Source organism: Rhinoderma darwinii, chromosome 1, assembly GCF_050947455.1.
Source record: "Rhinoderma darwinii isolate aRhiDar2 chromosome 1, aRhiDar2.hap1, whole genome shotgun sequence".
Classification (NCBI taxonomy): Eukaryota; Metazoa; Chordata; class Amphibia; order Anura; family Rhinodermatidae; genus Rhinoderma; species Rhinoderma darwinii.
This window is the reverse complement of record NC_134687.1, coordinates 395,226,617-395,251,889: the sequence shown is the minus strand read 5'-3', so window position 1 is coordinate 395,251,889 and position 25,273 is coordinate 395,226,617. Positions and strand designations below refer to the sequence as shown.

The 25,273-nt window shown below is 39.3% G+C and overlaps 1 protein-coding gene across 1 annotated transcript; it reads left to right on the top strand.

The window, feature by feature from the left end:
* The first annotated feature begins 865 nt into the window (after positions 1 to 865).
* On the top strand, positions 866 to 13,058 carry LOC142742553 (protein FAM240B-like). The gene is made up of 2 exons (XM_075852438.1): positions 866 to 1,137; positions 12,790 to 13,058. Exons 1-2 carry the CDS (start codon positions 944 to 946, stop codon positions 12,872 to 12,874), a joined length of 279 nt encoding a protein of 92 aa, XP_075708553.1. The 5' UTR covers positions 866 to 943; the 3' UTR covers positions 12,875 to 13,058.
* Positions 13,059 to 25,273: the final 12,215 nt, after the last annotated feature.

Below are 25,273 nucleotides of genomic sequence, written 5' to 3'. Positions count from 1 at the left end.
CGCAATCGTAACAACCCGCTGAATAAAGTTATTTTGTAATTTTTACCACATGGTAAACGGTGTAAATTTAAGATGCAAAAAAAAAGTATAGCGAAATTTCAGTCTTTTTTCCGTCACCCCCCCCTAAAAAGTTAATTAAAGTTAATCAATAAATTATATGTACCCCAAAATGGTGCTATTAAACAATACAATTTGTCTTGCAAAATAAGTCCTTATACAGCTACATCGACGGAAAAATGAAAAAAGCTATAGCTCTTTGAATGCGACAATGTAAAAATGTAAAAAATTGCTTGGTCATTATGGCCTAAAATAGGCTGGTCACTGAGGGGTTAATAGGTAAAATGCATACTTACAATTGAACCTTATCATATGTAAGCTATATGACTGATGCAAGAAACTTACTGGAACATTATACGTCCCATATATCTTAATTTGTTGTTATGTATATTTAATTTAATGGGACCCCATTGATAAAAATGTAGCATACCATCATAACTCCAGTCCAAAAATGACATTGAGAACTATTTCACATTTTCCGGACAACGCTGTCAGCATAAAGAAAGGAAATGCAAACAAAAAGCCTGTTAATTTCTTTTCATCTATCTTGTCTTTCTGTACTAAACCAAACACATTTATATGCAAAACAGTAGATTTTCTTAGGAGTGTATAATCCAGAAACCAGGTGGAGTATGTAAGAAACCACCTGTGCAAGTAATGATGCAAGACTTTTCAAACAAACTGAGCTGAAATTTTACAAAGATAATGCCAGTCTTCTGCCTTCTGGTGCATGAGATAAAATAATTCCAGGTTATTCAGAGAAACCAGAAAATAAAACATTTCTCTTGTTTTCGTCTTATCTCATGTAACTTGTCATCCACAGCTGAAGAGCCTCTGCTTTCAAATATATATATTAGCCTTTAAAAAACATGAGAAATATGCTCTTATGTTGTGTGGATATAAACATTTTTACAATAGTGCACTTATTTCTTCACAGAATATGAACAACCAGTATATACGTGTAGAAATCTTTGCTCTGGAAACTTGTGAACTTAAAAATGCTTGGGAAGAAAGGATTCAAAAACAGAATGAAGAACGACAAATGGAAGCAGCTAGACAGCAAAGAAGTGCTTTAAAAAGGTAAGTGTGACATAACGTCTCCTCTGTAGGCTGGTACGCTATTTTGCTGTTAGTATTTGATTCTAAGTGTAAATGCATGATGCTTTACCAATGTTTAAATATTATATTGTAAAAGGTATGTGCAGTATTCTCATGAATTATTTTTGGATATGAATTAATGAACCTGGGAAGGTTGAAGTTGCACAAACCTGCTTGTCAACCTGCAAGTTCAGAGCTCAGTGGGTGTTCTCTGTGAAGCAAGCTCTCTTGTTTCCCCTTCTCTCAATGTTCTCCATCCTTTACACTGAAATAGCTGTAGAATATACATGTTTTGTGTGAATAATGCTAACCTGCCTTGACCACAGACACCTCTACAGTTCTTAAAAGTAGGCTAGCAAGAAGGAGATGAGTAAAACATGACTGTAGTCTTTGATATCCATAGTAATTGAACATCAACTGCACATACGTTTGCATAGAAGCTGCATAAACAAAACAGTAGTATAATTCAGTTTAGGCTTTTGAAACTTTGCCTAAATTTTTCTTTTGGTTGCACTGGTGCAAAGAAACAAATGATTGCACAGGTGCACATAATGTACCCATTGAGGGTTGTATATAATGTAAGTGTAATGTGAAATGTAAAACAAAACTAGAATGTAAAAATCTAAATCTATTCTCCCAGACCTAACTTAAAGTGTACCTGTAAAGTTATAAAAGTTTGCATAGATGTGTTAGTAATGAGAATATAAGTATATTCTCAATATATATTTATTACCTTATTCCTATAGTTTTTCTGCTGGTGTCCCTTCTTTCCCCATATCTTCTTATGTATAACTTGCGCGGGGCAAGTTCTTTGTTAAGTGGAATCCGTAGCCAGCTCTGGCTACGGATTCTAGGTGGTAGAGATGTATCCAAGGAGATGTATCCTCCCTGCAGCGCTGAAACCTGTATCCGTCAGGTCAGCTGGACTGACGGGTTCAGTGACAATGGGTCCTCCGAGTCTCTCACACGCAGGATTGAGCTGTTACCGATCACATCTACGTAAGTTCATAATTTAGATGGGATCGATAACAGGTGAATCATGCGTGTCTCTGACACTGAACCCATGATCCCGTTGATCTGACAGATACAGGTCTCAGTGCTAGATACAGCTGCTCTGTATACAGGATACAAAGCAGCTGTATCTCAAAAAGTATTTTTTTTTTAAATAAAAAGTTTTCAGAAAGTTACATAAAACACACTGATATCCATTCTTATTTCATTAAAAAAGAGAGTTCAAAGGTGTACATAGCCTTTAATACTGTGTGAGTAGGCACCATTGATGTAAACCCAACTCTCGTATCTCAGTAGTAGCAACTACTTGTGTAGTGTAATGTGTGAAATATTTAAGAGGACTGATGCTTAAAATAAACATTACAGTCATGGTAATTGGGCTAAACTACAGACCCTGCTTAACACATTCTATAAATATCATGACGCAAATTGAATATCATCCTGCTAATCCTCATTTTGAAGTGAGATATGATATTCCATAAATAACATTAATGAGACAAAAGACCCAGTGAGATCACTGGTAATTTTTACACCCTTGTGTATCATCCCAAACACGTAACTCTAGAAGCAGATGATCAAAGACACTCGGTTACAGTTACTTATGCTAAAGTGAGATCAGTACTTCCCCCAGAGGAAAAACTAACCTCTCAAGCTACAGTAACTTTTAGATTTTCTGTATGTACAATGTAGGCAGTATAAGTTCAAGGGCAATATTAGCTGTACACAGTAATTGTTCTGTCACAACTAATAAGTAGCTCAGTGATATTGTCATATGCATCATTAGGCCTCATTTACACGAGCGTAATATACGCGCGTGCGACGTGCGTGCTTTTCACGCGTGCCGTACGCACCTATATTACTCTATGGGGCAGTGCAGACGATGCGTGAATTTTGCGTAGCGCGAGTGCGTTGCGTAAAACTCACGACATGTTCTATAATCGTGCGTTTTTCGCGCATCACGCACCCATTGAAGTCAATGGGTGCGTGAAAACCACGAAGGTCGCACGGAAGCACTTCCGTGCGAACTGCGTGATTTGCGCAAGAGCTGTCAAACTGAATTTAAACAGAAAAGCACCACGTGCTTTTCTGTTTACAAACATCCGAACGGAGTGTCTTAGACATGAGCGAACCGAACTTTACCGGGTTCGGCCGAACTCGTTTTGACCGAACCCGGCAGGACACAGTCACTGTGCAGGGTGCTGAAAGAGTTAAACTGGTTCAGCAGCCTGGACAGTGACTTCCGATTCCAATATACGTGAACGTGTAAAAAAAAAAAAGTTCTGACTTACCGATAACTCCCGGCTTCTTCCTCCAGTCTGACCTCCCGGGATGACAATTCAGTCCAAGTGACAGCTGCAGCCAATCACAAGCCAAGCACAGGCTGCAGCGGTCACATGGACTGCCGCGTCATCCAGGGAGGTGGGGCCAGATGTCAAGAGAGGCGCGTCACCAAGGACGCGTCACCAAGGACGCGTCACCAAGGCAACGGCCGGGAAGTTCTCGGTAAGTACGAACCTCTTTTTTTTAAACAGGTTATTCGATATGGTGATCGGAATGCACTGTCGAGGGTGCTGAAATAGTTACTGCCGATCAGTTAACTCTTTCAGCACCATGGACAGTGACTGACGTCGACTAGCCTCATCTCTATGATAGCGGCTGCGCGAAAATCACGCAGCCGTGCATCATACACGGATGACACACGGAGCTGTCAAGTGCCTTTTGCGCATGCAAAACGCTGCGTTTTTTGCGCGCGCAAAGCACACACGCTCGTGTAAATGAGGCCTAATGCGTATATATGCTTCTTGCGTCCAGAAGAGATTCTTCCAGAATCTTCCAGATTTTGCATCACTATCGAAAATTATAATAGTACGTAATCTGGTTTAATTTGAGACACGCCAGCTAATACGTCGGTCTCCATGCAACCTGGAACTGGAACATATTACACATACAATTCTAGTTACTATTGCTTATATGTATTCATTTACGTGGCATTTTTTTAATATCAGATTTTCTAGTGGTTAATAACTAGTAGATTAGCTTAAAGCAACACTAAAGCTAAAATTCAAAACTTATTAAAAGCAAAGCTTATATGATTATGGGTTTCTTAGAAATGGATGTGTTTAAGATAATCAAGTAGTCATGTAGCCAAACATTTTTACTGGGATAAGGGCTAAATTTAAGAGGAATTTCAATGTTATATGTGTTTTTGGATCCTATGTGTCTGAAAAATGCAGGACCCCATCTCAGCAGAGCCGAATTGATGGAATCGGCTGAGACAGAACGACACAGCTTCTATTTATACAGGATACATAGAAGCTGTATCATAAAAAGTAAAATTTTTTTTTTTATAAAAGTCAATATAAAAGTTAACTCAAAACACATAAAACATTGATTTAGTTTAAAAAAATTCAGTTTAAATATGTAAATAGCCTTTAAGATCCTTTTACATGGGCTGATATTGTGCCCATTAAACGAGCGCCGATCAACAATACAGCATTTAGATCAGCGCTCATTTGCTCCATTTACATAGAGCAATGACCGCAAGTATGAGGACAATAATTAATATGTTTGTTCTTTCCCATACAGTTTCCATCTTGCCGGCAGCACATCTCATTAACACGGGGAGATAAGCTGCCAACAAGTGACCATTTTTTAGCTGCATAAAAGATGCAGTCAGCCGACTAAAGAGCATATGCTCATTCATCAGCTGATCCCAGCCCTGTTTACACATGGCAATAGAGGCGTAGCTAGCGGAGGGTCAGGGGGGTGGCACTGAGCTGAGCTGGTTGGGCCCAGTGCTGCATCCCCAGGACGCAGCAACAGTTGAATCCAATGCTGGAGCAGGGAGCTAACGGCTCCTTGCTCCAGCATTCACTATGTTATGCTAGCTGTGAGCGGCTCAACGCAGACAGGCGCGATTAGTGATGTCATAGCACCTGTCTGCACAGAGCCACACACTGCACAGAGTGAAGGAGCAGAGGGATCTCCTCCACTCGTTGTGGGAATGGGGATAGGTAAATATTTATTTTATTATTTTTATATTAGGCACTATGGGGCTTTATACTCTGTGGTGGCAGCTAAGGGGGTATTATACCAGGTATGGAGGGCTGCAATGGGGAAATATATTGTATTGGGGCAGCTTTGGGGGCGTAATACTGTATTGGGGAGCTTTGGTGGCATTATACTGTATGAAGGCAGCTATGGGGGCATTATACTGTATGTGGGCAGCTATGGGGCGTTAGACTGTATGGGGGCAGCTATTGCCATTATACTGTGTGGGGGCAGCTTTGGGGGCATTATAATGTGAGCTATGGGGCTGCATTATACAGTATGGAGCAGCTATGGGGGCATTATACTGTGTGGGGCAGCTATGGGGGCATTATAATGTGTCAAGCACTATGGGGGCATTATAGCATGTAGGGGCAGCTATGGGGGCATTATACTGTATGGGAGCAGCTATATTGGCATTATACTGTGTGGTGGCAGCTATGGGAGCATTAGACTGTATGTGGGAAGCTATGGGGCATTATACTCTATGGGGCAGCTATGAGGCAGCTATGGGGCATTATACTGTGTGGGAGGCACTATAGGGGTAATGTACTGTGTGGGAGGCACTATGGTGGCATTATATTGCGTGGGGACAGCTGTAGGAGCATTATACTGTGTGGGAGCACTAATGGGTCATAATAATGCATGGAGCGATGCTATGCAGGCATTATTCTGTGTGGAGGCAGATTTAGGGGCATTATACTGTGTGGAGAGGCACTATACAGGCATTATACAATGTGGGGCAGCTATACGGGCATTATACTGTATGGGGCCACTATAATGTGAGGGGGCACTAAGGGGTCATTATGCTACGTGGGGGGCACTAAGGGGTTATTATACTGTGTAGGGGCAGCTATGGGAGCATTATTCTGTGTGGGAGCAACCATAGGGGAATTATACTGTGTGGGGGCAGCTATAGGGGCACTATCCTGTGTGGGGACAGCTATGAAGGCATTATACTGGGTTACTGGGTTCGGGTCCACTCAGATGTGTTTCACCACCCCCCCCCCCTGTGCTAAACCCCTAGTTACGCCTCTGCAGGGCAATGATGGGGAGCAAGCGTTCATAAAACCGCTCAATCGCCCAATAATTTGCCTGTGTAAAAGGACCTTTACTGTGCATAATTCTATTAAAGACAACGGCTGACAGCCTCTCCCTAGCTCAAACTGGCTGCTAATAGATAACAATAGATTGCATTTAACTGTACCACAAATTTAGACAAACATAATTCATTAGCCTCACAATTCCTGAAGACATTGGTTATCGGAAAAACAGGTAGGGAAGTCTACCTTTGAGGTTTTAATGTCAGTTCCTAATCAGGGACTGTGTATTTGTGGGTAGACTGCAGCTACGCATGCCTATGCAACAATTGGCAATTATGTACAAGAAGGAACTCTGTGTAATATATGTTCACAATGTTGTCGTTTTTCTACATCTGGTCACTATATTCAGTAGTCACAGCCTAATTACTTATGAAAAGGAATAGGAACAGAACAAAACCGTCACTCCACAAATGCAACAGACGTTCTAGTGGCTCAGCTCTCACCCACAGATGCATATGTCTAGAAGAAGTAAATGAACCGCAGCATTATCTTCAAACATAAAAAAGTTTTATTGTTCCATAAAATACACCAGCTTAATCACTTAATCAAAAATGATTGTCTTTAAAAAAAAACGCTGCTGTTATCTACATTACAGCGCCGATCACATCATGTACAATATAGGCCACTTATAATGTGGTGACAGAGCCTCTTTAACAACTTCATTCACTGCAATAAATATAAATAAAATAAAAATATTTAATTCTTAGAGCTCACATATGAAATCAGTGTAAAAAAATAATATCTGATACTTGTATGATTAGCTTAAAAAGGGGATCAATTTGTTTGGTAGGCATATTTTCCTACTGTGCTATGCAATAATCCTAATTAACCACATGATTAGTCAACACATTGGGGACTACATAAAAGGTGTCTTGTTTTATTTTCGTCAAATGGAAAACGTTTCTGCTAAATATAGATTACCAGTTGTTGCTATGGCCAGGACAGAACAAACAGAAATAATTAACGATAGACAAACAAGCTTGTTTGAAGTTTTCTGAATGGACGTCAGACACACCAGGCCATGTTATTCTGATCTAAATCCTGACTTACTCATCGTAATGATGTATTTGTGACAACAGATTAAACAGAGGAAGCAAAAGTATTACTTTTCCTAGTTAGTATCCATAAAAAGAACTGCAAACAATAGGTAAACCATTGTTTCCTACGATAAAAAAAAGGGGGATAAAAAAGAGAGAAAACGGCGCTCCACTAAGGTGATATCGTTCTGGTATTTGTAGGATATAGTGAGTAACTTAATGAATGGAGCTCACCTTGGTGAGTTGTGCAATGTCGCCAGCACAACTTGACTTTGTAACTTGTACACGCTCGATCACACTGTGCTTGCCTCTGGAGCCATAACCGCATAGGGTGAATTCGTATCAGGAACTCCTCTCCTTGCGGTTTTGAAATAATGCAGATTAGGAAGAAAAAGCTGCTCCTCTGAACGGGCGCTCAGGTGTGGATTGTACTGGTATCTTCACAAAATCGTCAGGGTTTATTTTCAACGATTTTATTATTAAAACAATATAAAATTTGATTGCTGCAACGCGTTTCAACCACGCACTGTGGTCTTCATCAATATGCCTGATGAAGACCACAGTGCGTGGTTGAAACGCGTTGCAGCAATCGAATTTTATATTGTTTTAATAATAAAATCGTTAAAAATAAACCCTGACGATTTTGTGAAGATACCAGTACAATCCACACCTGAGCGCCCGTTCAGAGGAGCAGCTTTTTCTTCCTAATCTGCATTGTTTCCTATTTAATTGTATCTATATCTGCTAAAGACTACTGTATCAATGCCAAAGCCTGTACTCTGCTCTAATACTGGTTATGTACTGTATATGTTATTTAAAATATTAATACAAATAGAATAGAATAGAAAAGCACCAATTATTTCTAAATGTATTATTCGTGTCAGGATCCAGATATGATTCTAATTCTAGAAACCACAGGACTGGAAATAGAACCAAAACAAAGTGCACACTAACCCTATTTCTCGAGTGTACTCTACAAGGATCTAATTGAGATATTTCTCATGACAGGTCGTCTAAAAGGAAAATCAAAAGAGACTACTATAGAAAAATGTATATGCATATATATTTGGGTACAAAATGGATAATATTGAAACATCAAAGTTTAATTCACAAATCATAAATTAAAGGGGTTAAATGTTTTCTATGTTGTGTTGATTTACAGGAGCACACTATGTTATTTACCTTGTAATGTAAATTATACTGTATATTGATACAGCCCGTGGGCCAAACTTTTTGGGACCTCATCTGTATGCAAGTACAGTCTACACATATCTATACAAACCGTGGGACAAATTTACTTATAATGTTTAAGATTTAAAGAGGGACAGTTTAGACCGGACCTTCAGAAGATGCGTCATATTGATTGGCACATGCTGTATGATAAATTTGGCGCATCTTGCTACACATGATAGACACATTTCTCTTCCTTATATCACCTCATGGTTGGCACCAGAATTTGTGCTCCAAAATTCTGGCTCCATTTAAGCCAGAATTCTGAGGCTGTTTGAATATTAAATCTGCCCCAATAAGCACATAGACTTGGCCCTAATGGCTCATGCATATTGCCACTTTCAGATTCTGAATGACACAGTGAAGTGCATGTAAGGATCCCTCCACTTTGCATCTGTAACGCATCTGTAAACCACTTAAAAGCACTGATAGCTGCTATAATACATTGCACTACCTAGGTAGTGTAACGTATTATAAACTGTCAGTGTGATGTGTCACACTGACAGGAAGCCTATGAGGACCAGCCTACGGCTGGTTCTCATAGGCTTCCATGCATGGCAGCCCCAGAGGCCGTTGTATGGCCTCCGGTTTTGCCATGACAGCCGATGGCAGCACCCACAATCGGTCCCCGGGAAACTTTGTTCTAGCAACAAACGTTCCATTTTGTTGCTACAACAAACTTTCCCTTCGATCACATGATTGGGACCTGAACTAATCATGTCCCGATCTTGTCTCCAGGACCAGAGGCAGGGGTTAACAGTGCGATCCGGGTATCAGCGCTACTCTGAGACACCCGGTCGCGCTTTTAACACCCACCGTGAATTCACATTGGCTCTGCGGTCAGGAAGCGGTCGGGAAGCAGTTAAGTGGTAAGCAGGAACCAGAACAAGGCGCTATCAGTAGATGTAATATACTTGGATTTCACACAGTCCCTAACATGCGGTTATTGCTCAATTTAAGGTTCATTGGATTAGATTAGGTACAATTTGTGATTTGATACAAAATTGGCCAATAGACCGTATACATTAACAGGTCATATTCACACTGGACTAATGTTACAAGTGGAGTTCCCCAGGAATCTGTACTGGGACCATTAGGGTATGTTCACGCGGCTTATTTTCAGCCATTTTTCAGGCCATAAAAATACGGAGGCTGAACACCTCCAAACATCTGCCCATTGATTTCAGTGGGAAAAACGCATTTAGTTCGCACGGGGCGTTTTTTACGCGGCCATTTGTAAAAATGGCACGTAAAAAAAAACCCACGTAAAAAAGAAGTGCATGTCACTTCTTGAGCCGTTTTTGGAGCCGTTTTTAATTGTCTCGATAGAAAAACAGCTCCAAAAACGGCCGTAAATAACGCATCAAAAAACGCTTGATGCATAATAAAAGGCTGAAAATCAGAGGCTGTTTTCCCTTTAAAACAGCTCCGTATTTTACTGCCGTTTTTAGTTAGCCGTGTGAACATAGCCTTACTGTTTAACATGTTTAATAACTATGCAGTTATTGGACTTCATTGTACTTTCTCTGTATTCACAGATGACAAAGCTCTATAAGCAGGGGTCAGCAACCTTTGGCACTCGAGCTGTTGTGAAACTACAACTCCCTAAATGCCCTGAATGCCTGGGCCTGTCAGAGCATGCCGGGAGTTGTAGTTCCACAACAGCTGGAGTGCCAAAGGTTGCTAAACCCTGCTCTGTAGTGTTGTATTGTAGATACTGTATAGACTGTCTTATCAGGTGACCCGGATAAACTGGCCAAATGGGCAACAAAATGGCAGATGAAGTTCAATGTTGAAAAGTGTAAAGTTAAGCATTTGGGGGCAAAAAATATACAGGTTATGTATACCCATAATGGATCACTTTTGGGCGAGTGTACAATGGAGAAGGATTTGGGTGTAATTTTTTTTAGAATAAACTACATTATAGCATGCAATGCCAGTCTTCTGCATCAAAAGCTAACAAGATATTGTCTTGTGTAAGGAAAGACATTGCTTCTAAGGCACCAGTCCATATAAAAGATATCAGAGCTGGAGAGAGTTTATATTAATACATGGTATGGAAGACCTCAGTTATGTAGAAAGGTTGTCAAAACTTTACTGTATTTACTCTAGAGGGGTGATATGATATATTCTTTATAAATATGTAAATGGCCCCTATAGAAACCAAGGTGATTTTTATTCTTTCTGCGGACCCCACAGAGAACAGAATGTAACTTGCAGTTAAAGGAAGTGCAATCTCATCACAAAGTTGAAAAAAGCATTACTTTACTGTCTGAACTATAAAGTTATGGAACATGCACCCACAGGATTTGGTAATGGCTAGATACATTTAGGAAAGGGATGGGCATCTTCCTTAAGAAACACAATATACAGGGTTACTTGTATTAATGTGCAATCTTGATCCAGGAATCTATAATATTGCCAGCAGGGGTCTAAAAGAATGGGTTTTTTTAATGCCAAATTGAGTCTTTGCCATTCTGGCATGGTTTATGCCTTCCTCTGAATCAACTGGGGTTTGTGAGTATGAAAGGTTAAACCTAATGGGCTAAAGGTCCATTTACACAAGCAGATATTCGTATTAGCAATCTTTGATAGCGACTCCAAGCAAGTATTTACATACATCATTAACATCTCAATAATTATTTAAAATCCATAGTCCATAGTTTAATAATTTAACAATGTTGCATGTCAGCTATCAATCAAATCATTTATTGTTACATACATACCACTTCTCGTTTTCAAGAGGGCATGTAACTACATCCTTGTACACTTTTTTTGTGTGGCACTCTGCACTTTTTTTTTGCACTTGGGTCAAGAAAGCATGTCCTCGGGTTTTAATATACAATTAAATAATTTAAAAAAAGCAATCTATAGGTGGCATTAGAGACAGTTTTCTTTCTTCTGGAGAGCTAATTTGCATACTTTTCCCAGTGAGCATTGTCTGCAAAACATCCTACACCATTTGTATTTTCACAAGGAAAACCAGTTCCTTCTAAGAGATGCATCTAAGGTATCTCACCCAGCCAACCAGTACTCTACTCTGTAATGACGAAGAGCAAAAACTTCAGAACAGTGCTTCCTACAGATGGTGTCTCTGATTTAGTCCTAATCACGGTTCAGAGCTCTTTAATGAGTCGGACATGAACTTACAGGGTAGCTACTTATAGTTGGCACCATAGAGACGGTTTTCTTCCTTCTAGGGGAGAGCTAATTTGCATGCTTTTCCCAGGGTGCATTGTCCTTAAGACTTCCTACTAGCTGGATCTCCGCAAAACAAACCAGTACCTTCCAAGAAAACCAGTACCTACTTACAGCTTTTATTTTGGTCAAAATGAGTCCAGTCTTATAGAGAAGTCATCTTAGATGACTAAGCATTTGTTCAGCCTTCTGATGCTTTTAGGACAAATTCTAACATATAATACTGTCTAGATCTCAAATGAAAAGGCAGAATGAGTCCCAGCTCCACTTTAGCTAATGAATGCACCCATCACCTAGAGCTGCAGGGTCATCTAATAACTATATGACATGTGTCTTGAAAGGATCATTATAGATCATGCAGACTATTTGCTGCAGCTATTATAGTATATGAAGTCAGGTTAATAGACTTGTAGATCTTCAACCTTAAATAATTAAAGGTCTTTTCCCATCCACAGGATATGCCATAAATGTCTGATAGATGCGGGTCCGAGGTATGGGTCCCGCACCTATATAAAGAACAGGGGTCTCTCACTTCGCCTGGGTGCACAGAACCCAAGTGGGGAATAGTGGAGAGAGATTTGTGCAAGCGTACCGCTCTCTCCAATCTGTTCTATAGGGGGTTACAGAAACAGCCGAGAAGCTGTTTTCGTAACTCCCATTGAACAGAATAGTTATTACGAAAACAGCCGAGCAGCGCTTGATCGTCTGTTTCCAGAACTGATATTGAACAGAATCGAGAGACCCGCACGCCCGACCCTCTCTCCACTAGACCCCGCCTGGATTCTGCGACCAGATGCTGCCGCACCAGACAAAACGGGAATCGGGAGACCCCCATTCTCGATATAGAGCTGGGACCCTCATCTATCAGACGTTTCAAATGTTAGAAATCTCTAAGATGGGAAAACCCCTTTTGATATAATATGATCATATTAAAATACAAAATTATGAGATTAAGCAAATTATTCTTCTATAAATGTTTTAATATATCCATTCTTTCTTATTTCTAGGCTTCGAAATGAATGGGCAGAAAGGCTGGAGAAAAGAATTGAAATAATGAGAAGCCAGAATGAAAACAATAAGGCTAATGTGTGAAAATCCCTCCCTTCCCATTTTCCTGTCTTCAGAATACTGTAGGAATCACAACAGTTTGTGCATCAATAACTCATTGTCTGTTTAGTAGCTTATTAGAAATGGGAAGATTAGTTGAAAGCCAGTATTCTATTCTGTATATGCATTTAACATGTTAGTTTTGTTTGTGCTCTAACATCACAACTTTAAATGGATTGTCTGTTGTTTTGTTTTTTTTTACTTTTCTTCAAACAAGGTAAAATTAGACCCTTATAATGAAAAATTGCTTTATATGAATTATTTTATATCACCTTATATTCATCTTTATGTTCTGAAAGATTACCTTTCAAAGGGTAGGACTCTGAAATATGCAATGAGTATGTTAAAGCTTACAGTATTAGCCCACCAATTCCATCAACCTCTTGTGTTCTTCACCATATACAATGTAAGGTAAATTAGATGAAGATAAAAAACATAAAAAAAGATCCATATTAATAAGTTTCATATAGGTTGGCACAATACAATATATACTTTGAGATTCCCTTTAATGTGATCATCCAGCTTCCTGGTAAAATCAAGAAATGGGAAGGTATTGTGGGTACAGTTATGAAATGCACTGATCATATTTTTGATAAAACATGAATACAGTATACCTTGATCAGTTATGTTATATATTCTTCGTGTAGTTCCCTGTACAGGCACCTTTTTGTTTTCCTAAAATTCCCCATTTCCTTTTTCAAGGAAATACTTTGCACAGTGCAGTGACTTGTAAGCAGAATGAAGAACTGATATAACTGCCTCTCCCTGATGAAGGACAGCAGTGGTCACCTATGGAAGGCAAAACAAAAGCTTAAAATTGAGGTATGATATAAGAAAACTCTATGTATTTGATAACTAGACCCACGTCTACACCTTACTTTTACGTTTACCAGTAGGCTGGAGGTTCTCTTGAATGTAACAGATATGGTTGTCTTCACTTATAGACGAACCCCTGGGTAACAGAACTAGAGTGGTACATCTGTCTACCCGACCTTTGGCTTGAGCATTAGCACCCTAATCACCAACCCCCCCCCAGCGAAGTAGGCCCTGACATCTGCCCACATTTGTCTGGTGCTGAAATGGGGCCTAATTATATATATATATATATATATATATATATATATATATATATATATATATATATATACATACGTATATATGTATATGTGTGTGTTATTAATTCTGGATGTTTATTTCAAATGTTAGAATATGCTTTTTTTTCTTAGATATGTTGCTGTCTATAAAAGTGCTGTTTGATTTAAGGTTGCCTATTTTATAAATGTATTTCACTTCAAGGGATGGATTTAGCTATGTTTTATGATATAAGATGTTCTACATTTGAAGGCATGTAGTAAAATCTATTGAGAATTACATTAGCAGTCAACAACCATATTGTTATTTCTATATGAAACAATGTTATAGAAAGACTCCAGCAAACTTTTTTTTGCACATATAATGCACTCACCAGCAGTATTCCAAACAGAATCATTTCTCCAGCTCAGTTGACTCCATGTATTTTGAACACTTTCATTATGGGCAGCTGTGTCATGTAATCTCAGTCTAACCACCAGAATAGATCATGTTCTGGTGTGTAGACAGGAGGTCACTCTCCCCTGTGTGTCTGACTTCCTGTAAACTGAAAGGATTACATCTTCACACATCAAAACCCTCCTTGCAGCTCTGAGACCCCACCCCTCACTACCTAGCTCCTCCCTCCCTGTTCCTCTGTATGTCCCCCATGCATATAGTGCTACTGAAGAGATTATTTTTTTCCTATTTAATGGAGCAGGAGTGCAGTGATATAATTGGTAAGTCCATACAATGATTAGCTGCAGAGTTATAAACCCCCCCCCCCTGACTCACACTGACTGTCTATACTATCTGTGAGTGATGTGTTCAGAGAGTCCAGTCTGTTTCTATGAGATGCTACTCACTGTCTTGTGCTTGTAAGGACTGACATGGAGAAATCTATCACTAGTGGAAGAGACAGGCTGAAGCTGCATCACATAGAATACACTGGAGACTCTGCAGTGAGAGTACATAATTCTTTATCAATGATCTATCACTTGATGCACATAGATAGGACTCACAGCAGAGCGAGTACATTGTGATGAGACCCCACCCCCTCTACCTCTGCAAAGACAGAAGCATCATAGGAAATGTAGTCTGCATTGGGGGAATCATATCAGAGGGGAAGAAGGAACCAAGTTGGCAGACAACCCATAAATGGCACATCAACTAAAACAGGCATGCACAAAGCATACACAAGAGCCTCTAAGTTATTCTTTAATATCAGCCTATGCTGCAATATATAGGCAAACACAAATTGCTGGAGTGTTTAATTAAGTATTGGGAGCCCAAAATGGGGTTCTATTAAAAAAGCTGCTATGCAGTGAAAGGAAAAATAACAAACATTTCTATGCCTAAAATCATAGTATGCTTCTTTTATTACTAAGGCTATTGAACTGTATAGTGGATGGAATGCTTTAATTCTAAGCTCATGTACACAAAGTTCTCAGTCGCTGTGTTATGTTTCAGAAAAAAAGCATGGCATTTTGCTTTATACATCTCCCCCTTGATTTTTGCCTTCATAAATCATGTATAATAAGGCTTGGGACAGTGTATTATTTCCTGCTAGAATAGCAATGGGAATTTGCAGGTCGACTGAGTCAGGGCATGTCTTGCATGCAAGGAGGTCACCCAACAATCCTCATAACACATAAAACACAGTGCAAGCAATATATTTATTGCACACATTTTAATGAGCTTAATGTGCAGAAAATAATGGTACATAAATACTATCACTTAATGAAAGGAGCGAAAGCTGTTGTAAAGCAGTTGATCGATCCATCTTTTTGTTCCGAAGAACAATAAAACTATTAAATTCTGCATAATGAAATGAAATGATTCCAGAGTTTTCTTTTAATGTTCAATTTGATAACAAGTTTTTCTTTCTCAGATTGTGGTCCTTTCCAATTACTGTGATACTTCTGAAACAACTGACAGGGTTAACAATAAAGTTTTCCTAAGCTGTTGTTCTTCATAGTATGGTACCTGTTTTCCAATTATAGAAGACATATCGAATGCCGCTAGGCTATTGCAGTAATCTTGTGTAAATCACACACCAATATGGCTGGCAGAAGACAGCGTAAGGATTATATGGAAGAGAATACGGTTATTGGCAACTCTATTGAAAAAAAAAAAGTATATTAGCTTATACAATGGTGTTAGGTCTGTTAGGAACTGATTCATGCACTTCCCATAGGCCCTGCCCTAGGCGTAAGTTTATCAGTTCTGCCCAGAGTATTCATTTAAGACATTATTGGGATCTGTGTATTGTTACATTTCGGATTACCACTTTTCTGTTTAGGTTAAATGAAGCAAATCATATGCAAGAGATTCAGCAAAACTGAGTTAAAATGTAATCTTGTGTCCTGTTAATGCATGTTTTAACATAGGCCTATATAACTTACACATTTCCTAGAAAGTTATATACTATGCTCAAGCACCTTCACTTGGTAATACATTGAAGTATCTCAGATATCTTTCTTCTTTACTATCACGAATTCAAGACTGATTAACAGCTGTTTTTTCATATCCTCTATTATCCTTAAACCCAACATGGGTAAAATGGCGAAGAAGGTTGTTGCATGCCAAGCACGGCTGCTGAGGGGTCAAAATAGGATAAATATTAGCGAACCCGCCTAGCAGTCATCAAAGAGAGAAAGGAGCATGGTGCAACTGGGCAAGGGGAGCTCACGTGAGCGTCTGGTCGGTATTGCGTGAGATAGTGACGGCTCCACAATGACAGGCACACAGTGATGACAGCCGGGCCTGTCACGTGCTCTACCACTTCTGATCAGGAGAGCTCCCGCAGTATTGAAGTTCCCAACCTCAGCAGCTTTGATCCCTCCAAAGCTTTCTTGTTAAATATATACCAATGAGTGTTGTGCCTTAAGTAAGAACTTTTTATGGAACTTCCTGGTGGCATCCTTACTGTGCACGGTCTTTAGCCCAGTTTATATGCTGTTCTTTAAAGCCAAGTACTATTTTCTTCCGCCTTTAACATCAAATATTTCGACTCATTTTTACCAATGAGTCAACAAAAATATTAGTGCTGTACATAATATGGCTTGTCAGATGGATTACTGCAACACCTTCCTATTACTATGAGCAGCTTTCTATGAAATCAACAAGCTCCCCACCAATCTATGCTCAATTCACTCATCTTTTCACTGACAAGTCTTCACCACCTCTCCTAGCTAACAATTTAAATCAATCTTCTCGCACCAACATACAAAACTCTCCCCAAAATGTTTCTTCAATACATCCCTTCCCTAATTTCCAGATACTAACCCAATGACAAGCTTCACTCTGCACCTATACTATTCTTTCATTCACAAACTTTCCTTCACTCCTCTTCCCAATAATTTGCTACAACAGGCAATTTGTTACCCCCTCCCCTACTCTAAGCTTTTAATTAAAAAAAACAAACTTAACTCTTTAGTCAAGCATATAATCTGTCTGAATTTTTATTTCAAAACCAACTTAACTTTCCGTGAGTGTAATGTGTCATAATTGCATATTATTTAGATCAGGTTTTTCTTTGACATATATTATACTTTTTTATGCATCTTTATGATTTATTTTTTTTATAAAAACCTGAAATATTTTCACACTGACCACTGAAGCATGCAAAATAGGCTGACCTTTCCTGTTTTCAGCAGATCCTTTTAAGCTTTGCTGTGTAAACTAGGACAGAGTCAGCTGAGTCATCTCATTATGTGCAAGTAATGACAGCTGCTTTGTACTTCTGGAGGCCTAGATAAGGCAGAAAAGCAAAACTGAAAAAATGTGACGAAGAAGGGTTTATACACTAAAACTGTTATACCTATCTATCTTTCTATCTATTCATACATAACAACCAGAGTGCACCAGCCAATGTGCCCCATAACAGCTTGAGTGCTCCCATACCAGTCTGGAAGCATAAGCCAGAGCATCCTTATAACAACAGTAACACCTCCTTAAAATAAATACCCTATAACCAGATAATGATGGTGCTTTACAATAATAATAATAATAATAATAATAATAATAATAATAATAATAATAATACAAAATATATTACATGACTAGTAATAAGCCACGCACATAAGTAATAGAATGAAAAATGTGTTCTATCACACAGGACTTTGGATGTTGTTTTATTGTGGGGTTTTTTTTTTGCTAAATTCCATGTCAGACTTTTATCCAGACTTCAGCTGGTACATCAAGTCTTTGGTTATACTTTAGAAGTGAGTCACAATATGACTTATTTCAGAGATCATCAATGTATACAATGAATTAATATAGTATAAAATAACAGATTTTGTCAGATCCTTATAATATATAGTTGTTAATGGTGGCAATGCAAGCACTTCAACTGGCTCATGCTGACTTATAACTTGCATTAGGTTGAGTTATAGTAATGAAAGGCTTTTCAGAGGGGTTATAATAGAAAAACACTTATTTTTGTAAACACCAGGTAACTAAAGATTATGTTCTCCTAAATGTAAATGTCATACTGCATTGTAACTCCCTTGCAACATACAGCAGCCAAGGAGTGCTTCTAGTCTAGGCATACGTTTCTGTTAGATGCGGGTGCCAGCTCTGGGACCTGCACCTTTGTCGAAAACGGCGGTCCCCGAACCCAGTCGCACTTGGTGAGGCAGCTTCATAAATGCATGCAGAGGTGGCCACACATGTTTGCTTGTATTTTTCCGTAACTCCCATAGAACACCATTCCATTCATTCCACAGCTGAATGCAATGGCCGCCTTACCTGACAGGATGGGGTTAAGGATATGCCATGCATGTCTGAGATAGGAATAACCCTTTAAAAGGTGGAAATTATCTTAGCATGCTCTATATATCTTTCTCTCTTATCTCAAATCTATGTATCTATCTTTCTGTCTCATATCTATCCTTTCTCATATCTCATATCTATCTATTTTCTTTTAAGCTGGATTCATTTGTCACTGTCAAAACGTGATTTTGCCATGATTTTCGTAAAGCTGCTTGAAAATCACAGCAAAGTGGTGCAGTTTTGCCGTGGTTTATGGCAAAAAAATGAATTTTGACCGCGACATGTGAACCCAGCCTCATGCAACACTCAATCACATCATAATGCAGGTTTGATATTTATTTATTCCCGTTAATCTATAAAAAAATATATTATTAAATGTTCTACCCATGTACATATATTCTAGAAAAGCTCATTCGCAGCCTCTTATATTCTTGGATAAACAGAGGAAACGGCCGAATCATTTAAGACAAAAGTGATGGCTACAGTGATTGATAAACTGCCTAGCATTTACATTCTTTATATTAGATTGTCAGGCAGAATGTCACTAGAAATTAAGTTGTATACGAATACCCAGATCTATAACTAAAGATCAAATTGTGCCTTTGGCACGGCCTAATAGGCCTATAGCCATAGCACCTTGAGCCTACAAAACATGACACATGAAATAGTCCAAGACTAACAACAACTTACAAGAATAAAGGCGCAAATACGTCCAATCTAGATAGCTAGATGCATGCTATTAAAGGGAATGTGTTGCCAGAAAAACATGTTTTTTTTTTTTTAGTTAAACAATTAGTGTGTAGGTGATTAAACATTGTTCTAATTTTTTTTATTTTTTCCACGAGTCAGGAAATATTATAAATTGGATTCAATTTATAATATTTCCCAGCACTGGTCACTAGATGGAGCAATTCCCCAAATTGCAGCATTGCATGTGGTAAAGCAACCACATTGCTTTATGCTGCAAAATTGGGAAAAAATCCCTCGCTCTAGTGAGCTCTCAGAATCCCCCCCTCCTTTATCCTGGCTAGTGCCGGGAGAAACGAGGGGTTTGAACGGTCTAACCTCCTACACTGTGTGTCGCCATTTTTTTAGCTAACACACAGTGTAGAATGTTTACATACACTAGTAAAACACACTGAAACACGCACATACATAGAAATCACTTACCTGCTCCAGTCGCCGCCGCTCCCTCCGGTCCGTCCGCTCCGTCTGCTGCCGCTGCTCCATGTGCACAAGTCTGGAAGCCGCGACAGGAAGTAGTAATCTTACTGCCTGGCCGCGACTTCCGGTCCACAGGAAAATGGCGCCGGACTGCGCGCATTTCAAATCGGACTGTGTGGGAGCGGCGCATGCGCCGTTCCCACACACACGGCGTACACCAAAGTGGATGGAACGGGCCCCGTTCGCAGTCCCTATAGGACTGGAGCTGCCGTATTCCATGTCTGTATGTGTCGTTAATCGACACATACAGAAATGGAAAAAAAAATGGCAGCCCCCATAGGGAAGAAAAAGTGTAAAAATAGAAAAAAGTAACACACAAATACACAAATAAATATAAACGTTTTTAATAAAACCCTAACATAAAACTGATTTTAAAAAAAAAAATTTGGTGACACTGTTCCTTTAAAGTGCTGGAGTGCTTAAAATGTTTTAAAGAGGCTCTGTCACCAGATTTTGCAACCCCTATCTGCTATTGCAGCAGATAGGCGCTGCAATGTAGATTACAGTAACGTTTTTATTTTTAAAAAACGAGCATTTTTGGCCAAGTTATGACCATTTTTGTAGTTATGCAAATGAGGCTTGCAAAAGTCCAAGTGGGTGTGTTTAAAAGTAAAAGTCCAAGTGGGTGTGTATTATGTGCGTACATCGGGGCGTTTTTAATACTTTCACTAGCTGGGCATTCTGATGAGAAGTATCATCCTCTTCTCTTCAGAACGCCCAGCTTCTGACAGTGCAGATCTGTGACGTCACTCACAGGTCCTGCATCGTGACGGCCACATCGGCACCAGAGGCTACAGTTGATTCTGCAGCAGCATCAGCGTTTGCAGGTAAGTCGATCTTACCTGCAAACGCTGATGCTGCTGCAGAATCAACTGTAGCCTCTGGTGCCGATGTGGCCGTCACGATGCAGGACCTGTGAGTGACGTCACAGATCTGCACTGTCAGAAGCTGGGCGTTCTGAAGAGAAGAGGGTGTTACTTCTCTTCAGAGCGCCCAGCTAGTGAAAGTATTAAAAACGCCCCGATGTACGCACATAATACACACCCACTTGGACTTTTACTTTTAAACACACCCACTTGGACTTTTGCAAGCCTCATTTGCATAACTACAAAAATGGTCATAACTTGGCCAAAAATGCTCGTTTTTTAAAAATAAAAACGTTACTGTAATCTACATTGCAGCGCCTATCTGCTGCAATAGCAGATAGGGGTTGCAAAATCTGGTGACAGAGCCTCTTTAAGCACTCCAGCACTTTAATAGCAAAAATCTACAAATGTAGCCATCTTTAACTTGATTCTGATAACTTGCTGCAGCGTGATATCACACAACAAAAGTTATTGAAAAGTCATTGAAAAAGTCAAGATAAGAGATCTAGCCATTGTTTATTTAATGCGTTAAAAGTCAGGGTAAAGACGGCTACATCTGTAGTTATCTAGGCAGTGCAGTATTATTTAGGTACTCCAGCATTGGCCTTTATATCAGCTTTATATGTTTTTACCCAGTTCCCTCATTCTACTCTAAATAATGGAGCATTTCAACATCTAAGTCTATTTCTACCGGTGCATGTCCCATACGCTCTGATTCCCATTCCTGCAGAGAGGACGATTTATTTACATGTCTCCATGAAACTGCGAAACAGCATGGCCACGTCATAACCAGGTCATGCTGTGAGCGCCGTTACATGGGGTCACATGACGAGTGCCTTCTCTCCAAGTCTCGGAGGTTTCCATACCAGACATGTGCCAGAAGGATAGTATCCACAGGTGTCGTTCATCTTTAGATGGTGTAAGTAGTATTTATATCCCCACTTTTTAAACACAATTAGTCTCCTGCCGAAGCTGCTATTGTAGTGAAACGCGCGTGGAGGTAATGACGCTTTTTGGCTGTCCAATGGTATGTTCACTTTTGTATGAGCTCTTTTGTCTCTTTGCGATAGGTAACACTATATCTACATAGCCAGTTATACTGGGTCACAGACAAACTATAGATATTGTTTATATTCTGGATGAGGACTGTTTTAATGGGCTGTTCACATCTGCGTTGGAGGCTCCTTTAGGGGCCTCCGTCGCAGATCCGGCAGGAATTATAGAAAACAATAGCACAGCATACTGCGCAATTGTTTCCAGGAAAACGACGGACACCCTGACGGAAAGATGACGGAACCACTAAAGTCAATGGGTTCCGTTGACCGCTGGTAGTGTCTGTGTAGCAACTGAACCGTTGTGTCTGGCATTCCCTTGTTCTGCTCCTCTGATGGAGCAGAAGAACGGAACGCTCTGATGTAGATGTGAACAGGGCCCAACAGTGTTACATTCATCTATCTATAGTATTATTGAATGTATCCCTGGCCATTGAATACCTATATATGATAAAAGAAAAAAATTTTTGCACCATCTTTACTTTTAAGGGGAAATGTAACAACGTTTCTATGTCAGTTTTCTGACATAGAAATGTTGCAAACGACTCCAAAGCTGTTAAATTACAACTTTTGCACCATTTTCATCACTGTCGTTACAAAAAACGGGTGAAGCTTAGCAAACGGGGATGTAGCAGCTGTGGCCCGACATATTTACTATAATTTACTCCAGAAACTGGTGGAAATTATAGCAGACAACTACACCAGCCAGGTGCACGGACTGCTGAAGATGAAACAAACTAATTAAGAGGTGTGGCCTCTTCATAAGTTTCTTGTATCTTACTCCAGCTTGATTTTTATGAAGACTAGCGCAGTCTTAATACATCTCCCCCATTGTGTTTGGGCTTCTCGTAAAAACATTATTGCATTCCCCCCTTGAGACTCTTTATCACAGTGTACCATCACTCTTATTCCTTACTAAACCAATTGTCAGCATTGGATGTGTCATGCTTCTGTTTTCACTTTGTGTAGAGGGGCTTATTTCCCCGTTATCTCCAAATAGTACAGTATCAATATAATATTGTGATATTTTTTGATAAATAAAGCTTTACGCAATTTTATTAAAAGGATTGGATGTATTCACACCTTTATGCCTGTAGGTTGTTATATAGCCATAGCAAGTCTGAATGCCATGGTAAAATATTGACTCCCTACGATAGTGTCACAGGGACACCAATGGGGTGACACAGGTAGTAGCCACTAAGATGTTGTGACATCTAAGGTGCTAAATGGCCAGGATCGGAGGTAACTCCTATCCCAGCTGTTGCAGCGAGATGTTGGCTGTATATTACAGCCGGCTCCCACTGCGGATGGCGCAAGCTCAGCTTCTATGCCTATGCCATACACTCGGCGTAACTTTATGTCCTATTGCGGTCAATAGACCACAATGAGGACGTAATCGCAGCCTATTTGTACAAACAATGCAAGCAAGGTTTGAATTTATACTCTTAATACTTACTACAAATGGAACACAGCTGAATTTGTCATTGAACTACTTCTTTTATGCATTATAGTCAGCGGGTTTACCTGTAGTTCTATGAATAACCTCACATAAGACATTGTGATAACATGATGAGTTCATCTTTGATGGTTTTATGTCATGGAACCTATCATTTTACAAATATGTCAATATACCGTGAAAAATGAATGAACAATACGCAATACATTTTCAGAATAGCACAATTCATATGTATAAATGCTTTGTTTACCAAGCTAGGATGTTATCTTATGTTATACAAATAATACATTGTGTGTTAATAGTAAGCCACATCCCTTCAGTGTAACTTATACAAGGTGACATTTATAAACTTCAGCCTCCCTTTGTGGTAGTTGTTATTTGCTACAAACAAACCAAAGTAATATTTTACTTGGACTAATGACCCTTCTATTTCGTGAGAAGCAGCTGTCAAATTTGAGAAATGAATCTGTCACAAAGCAAACACACTGCAACCCACTCCCTCTGTATATGGAATATTTTAATACTGTTTTGTTACAGTTGCTAGCAAAGTACTCGGAAAAGATTAATAGGTTTCTGTCCCAGATATACCAAAGAAAACTGACAGCAACAGTTAGGCAATTTTGCTTATATCACAGAAATGATTTACAAAAATGTTCGACTTTCTAAAGAACAAAATGGGTGCTTTGTAAAAAGACTAGTACTTTCCAATTCTGCCAAACATTGCCTGTAATATTAACTGAAATAAATTTCATAAATGATCTTTGCATTATTACATATTTCCAATATTAGAATCTCTAAAATGAGGACAGAGTCCCCACCCCAAATACTTATAAACAATGCTGAGTCCCTTTCGATCATAAGTAGTTGTAAGTCAATGTTCTTTATGAGGATAGACCTGCCTAGAACTAGGGAATAGAGTCGACTGCGCTATTGATTCCGTCGGAAAAACGGAAACCTGCCGGAACGGTGACAAACGGAAACCATTAGCAATGTTTCCGTCACCATTGATATCAATGGTGATGCAAACGGAAGCTAAGGTTTCCGTTTGACTTTCCGTTGAGGGGTTCTACGACGAAAACCTCAGACGGAACCCCTCAATGGAAAGCCAAAGCTGATGTGAACGGGCCCTAAGAAGGAATGACAGATACCCCGTTATTCAATTCGGGTAAACATGACATATTAAGAAGATTCATTGGTAGTGGATAGATCCTCTGAGCAATAGTAATAGTAACCTTTTTTTTATACCTCTCTCTCTATGGGCAGGGGTACTCTGTAAATTTATATTACATTGAGTTCCGGGCAGAGACCACGTTCTGCTGTAATTGACATGTAAAGCACATTAGCCATAATAACGCTAACCATAGAAGTAACGTTTATTGTTAACAATACAAAAATATTGTCACCATTGAAGATAATCCTTTTGTCTATAGTACTAAATACAAGTGGCCATCAGTCAGAACACTTTCATCCATGCTCCAATCGATTGTAGTGTTTAGAGTCATCCATTAAAAATTAATGTAGGGCAATCAAATGTGCAAAATATCTCATGATATGAACGATTTTCTAAAATTTGGCCTTAAATGGAAAACATCTGTTCATATATGGTCCACTTTCTCAATGATTATTCGGTTTGTTAAAAAACATGTGCCACATCACTATAGCCAGCTTTATTCTGCTTATAATGACATTAGCTAATATGAGACTCAGGTCAAGTAGCCGCATGAAATTATGTTGAATGTAATTTACATATGCTGCAGGGAGGTTTCCAAAGGTGGCAATCACCCTTACAGGAGGGTAAGAAAGAGGTAATCATATCCCTTTAAGAAACTGTTCTTTCCCCTATATGTGGTTGATAGGGGAAAAACATGGTGACAGTTCTTCATAATTCCTTTGCAGGTTTGCCAAAGATATAGGTGTGCCCATAATGTTTATCATTATTCAA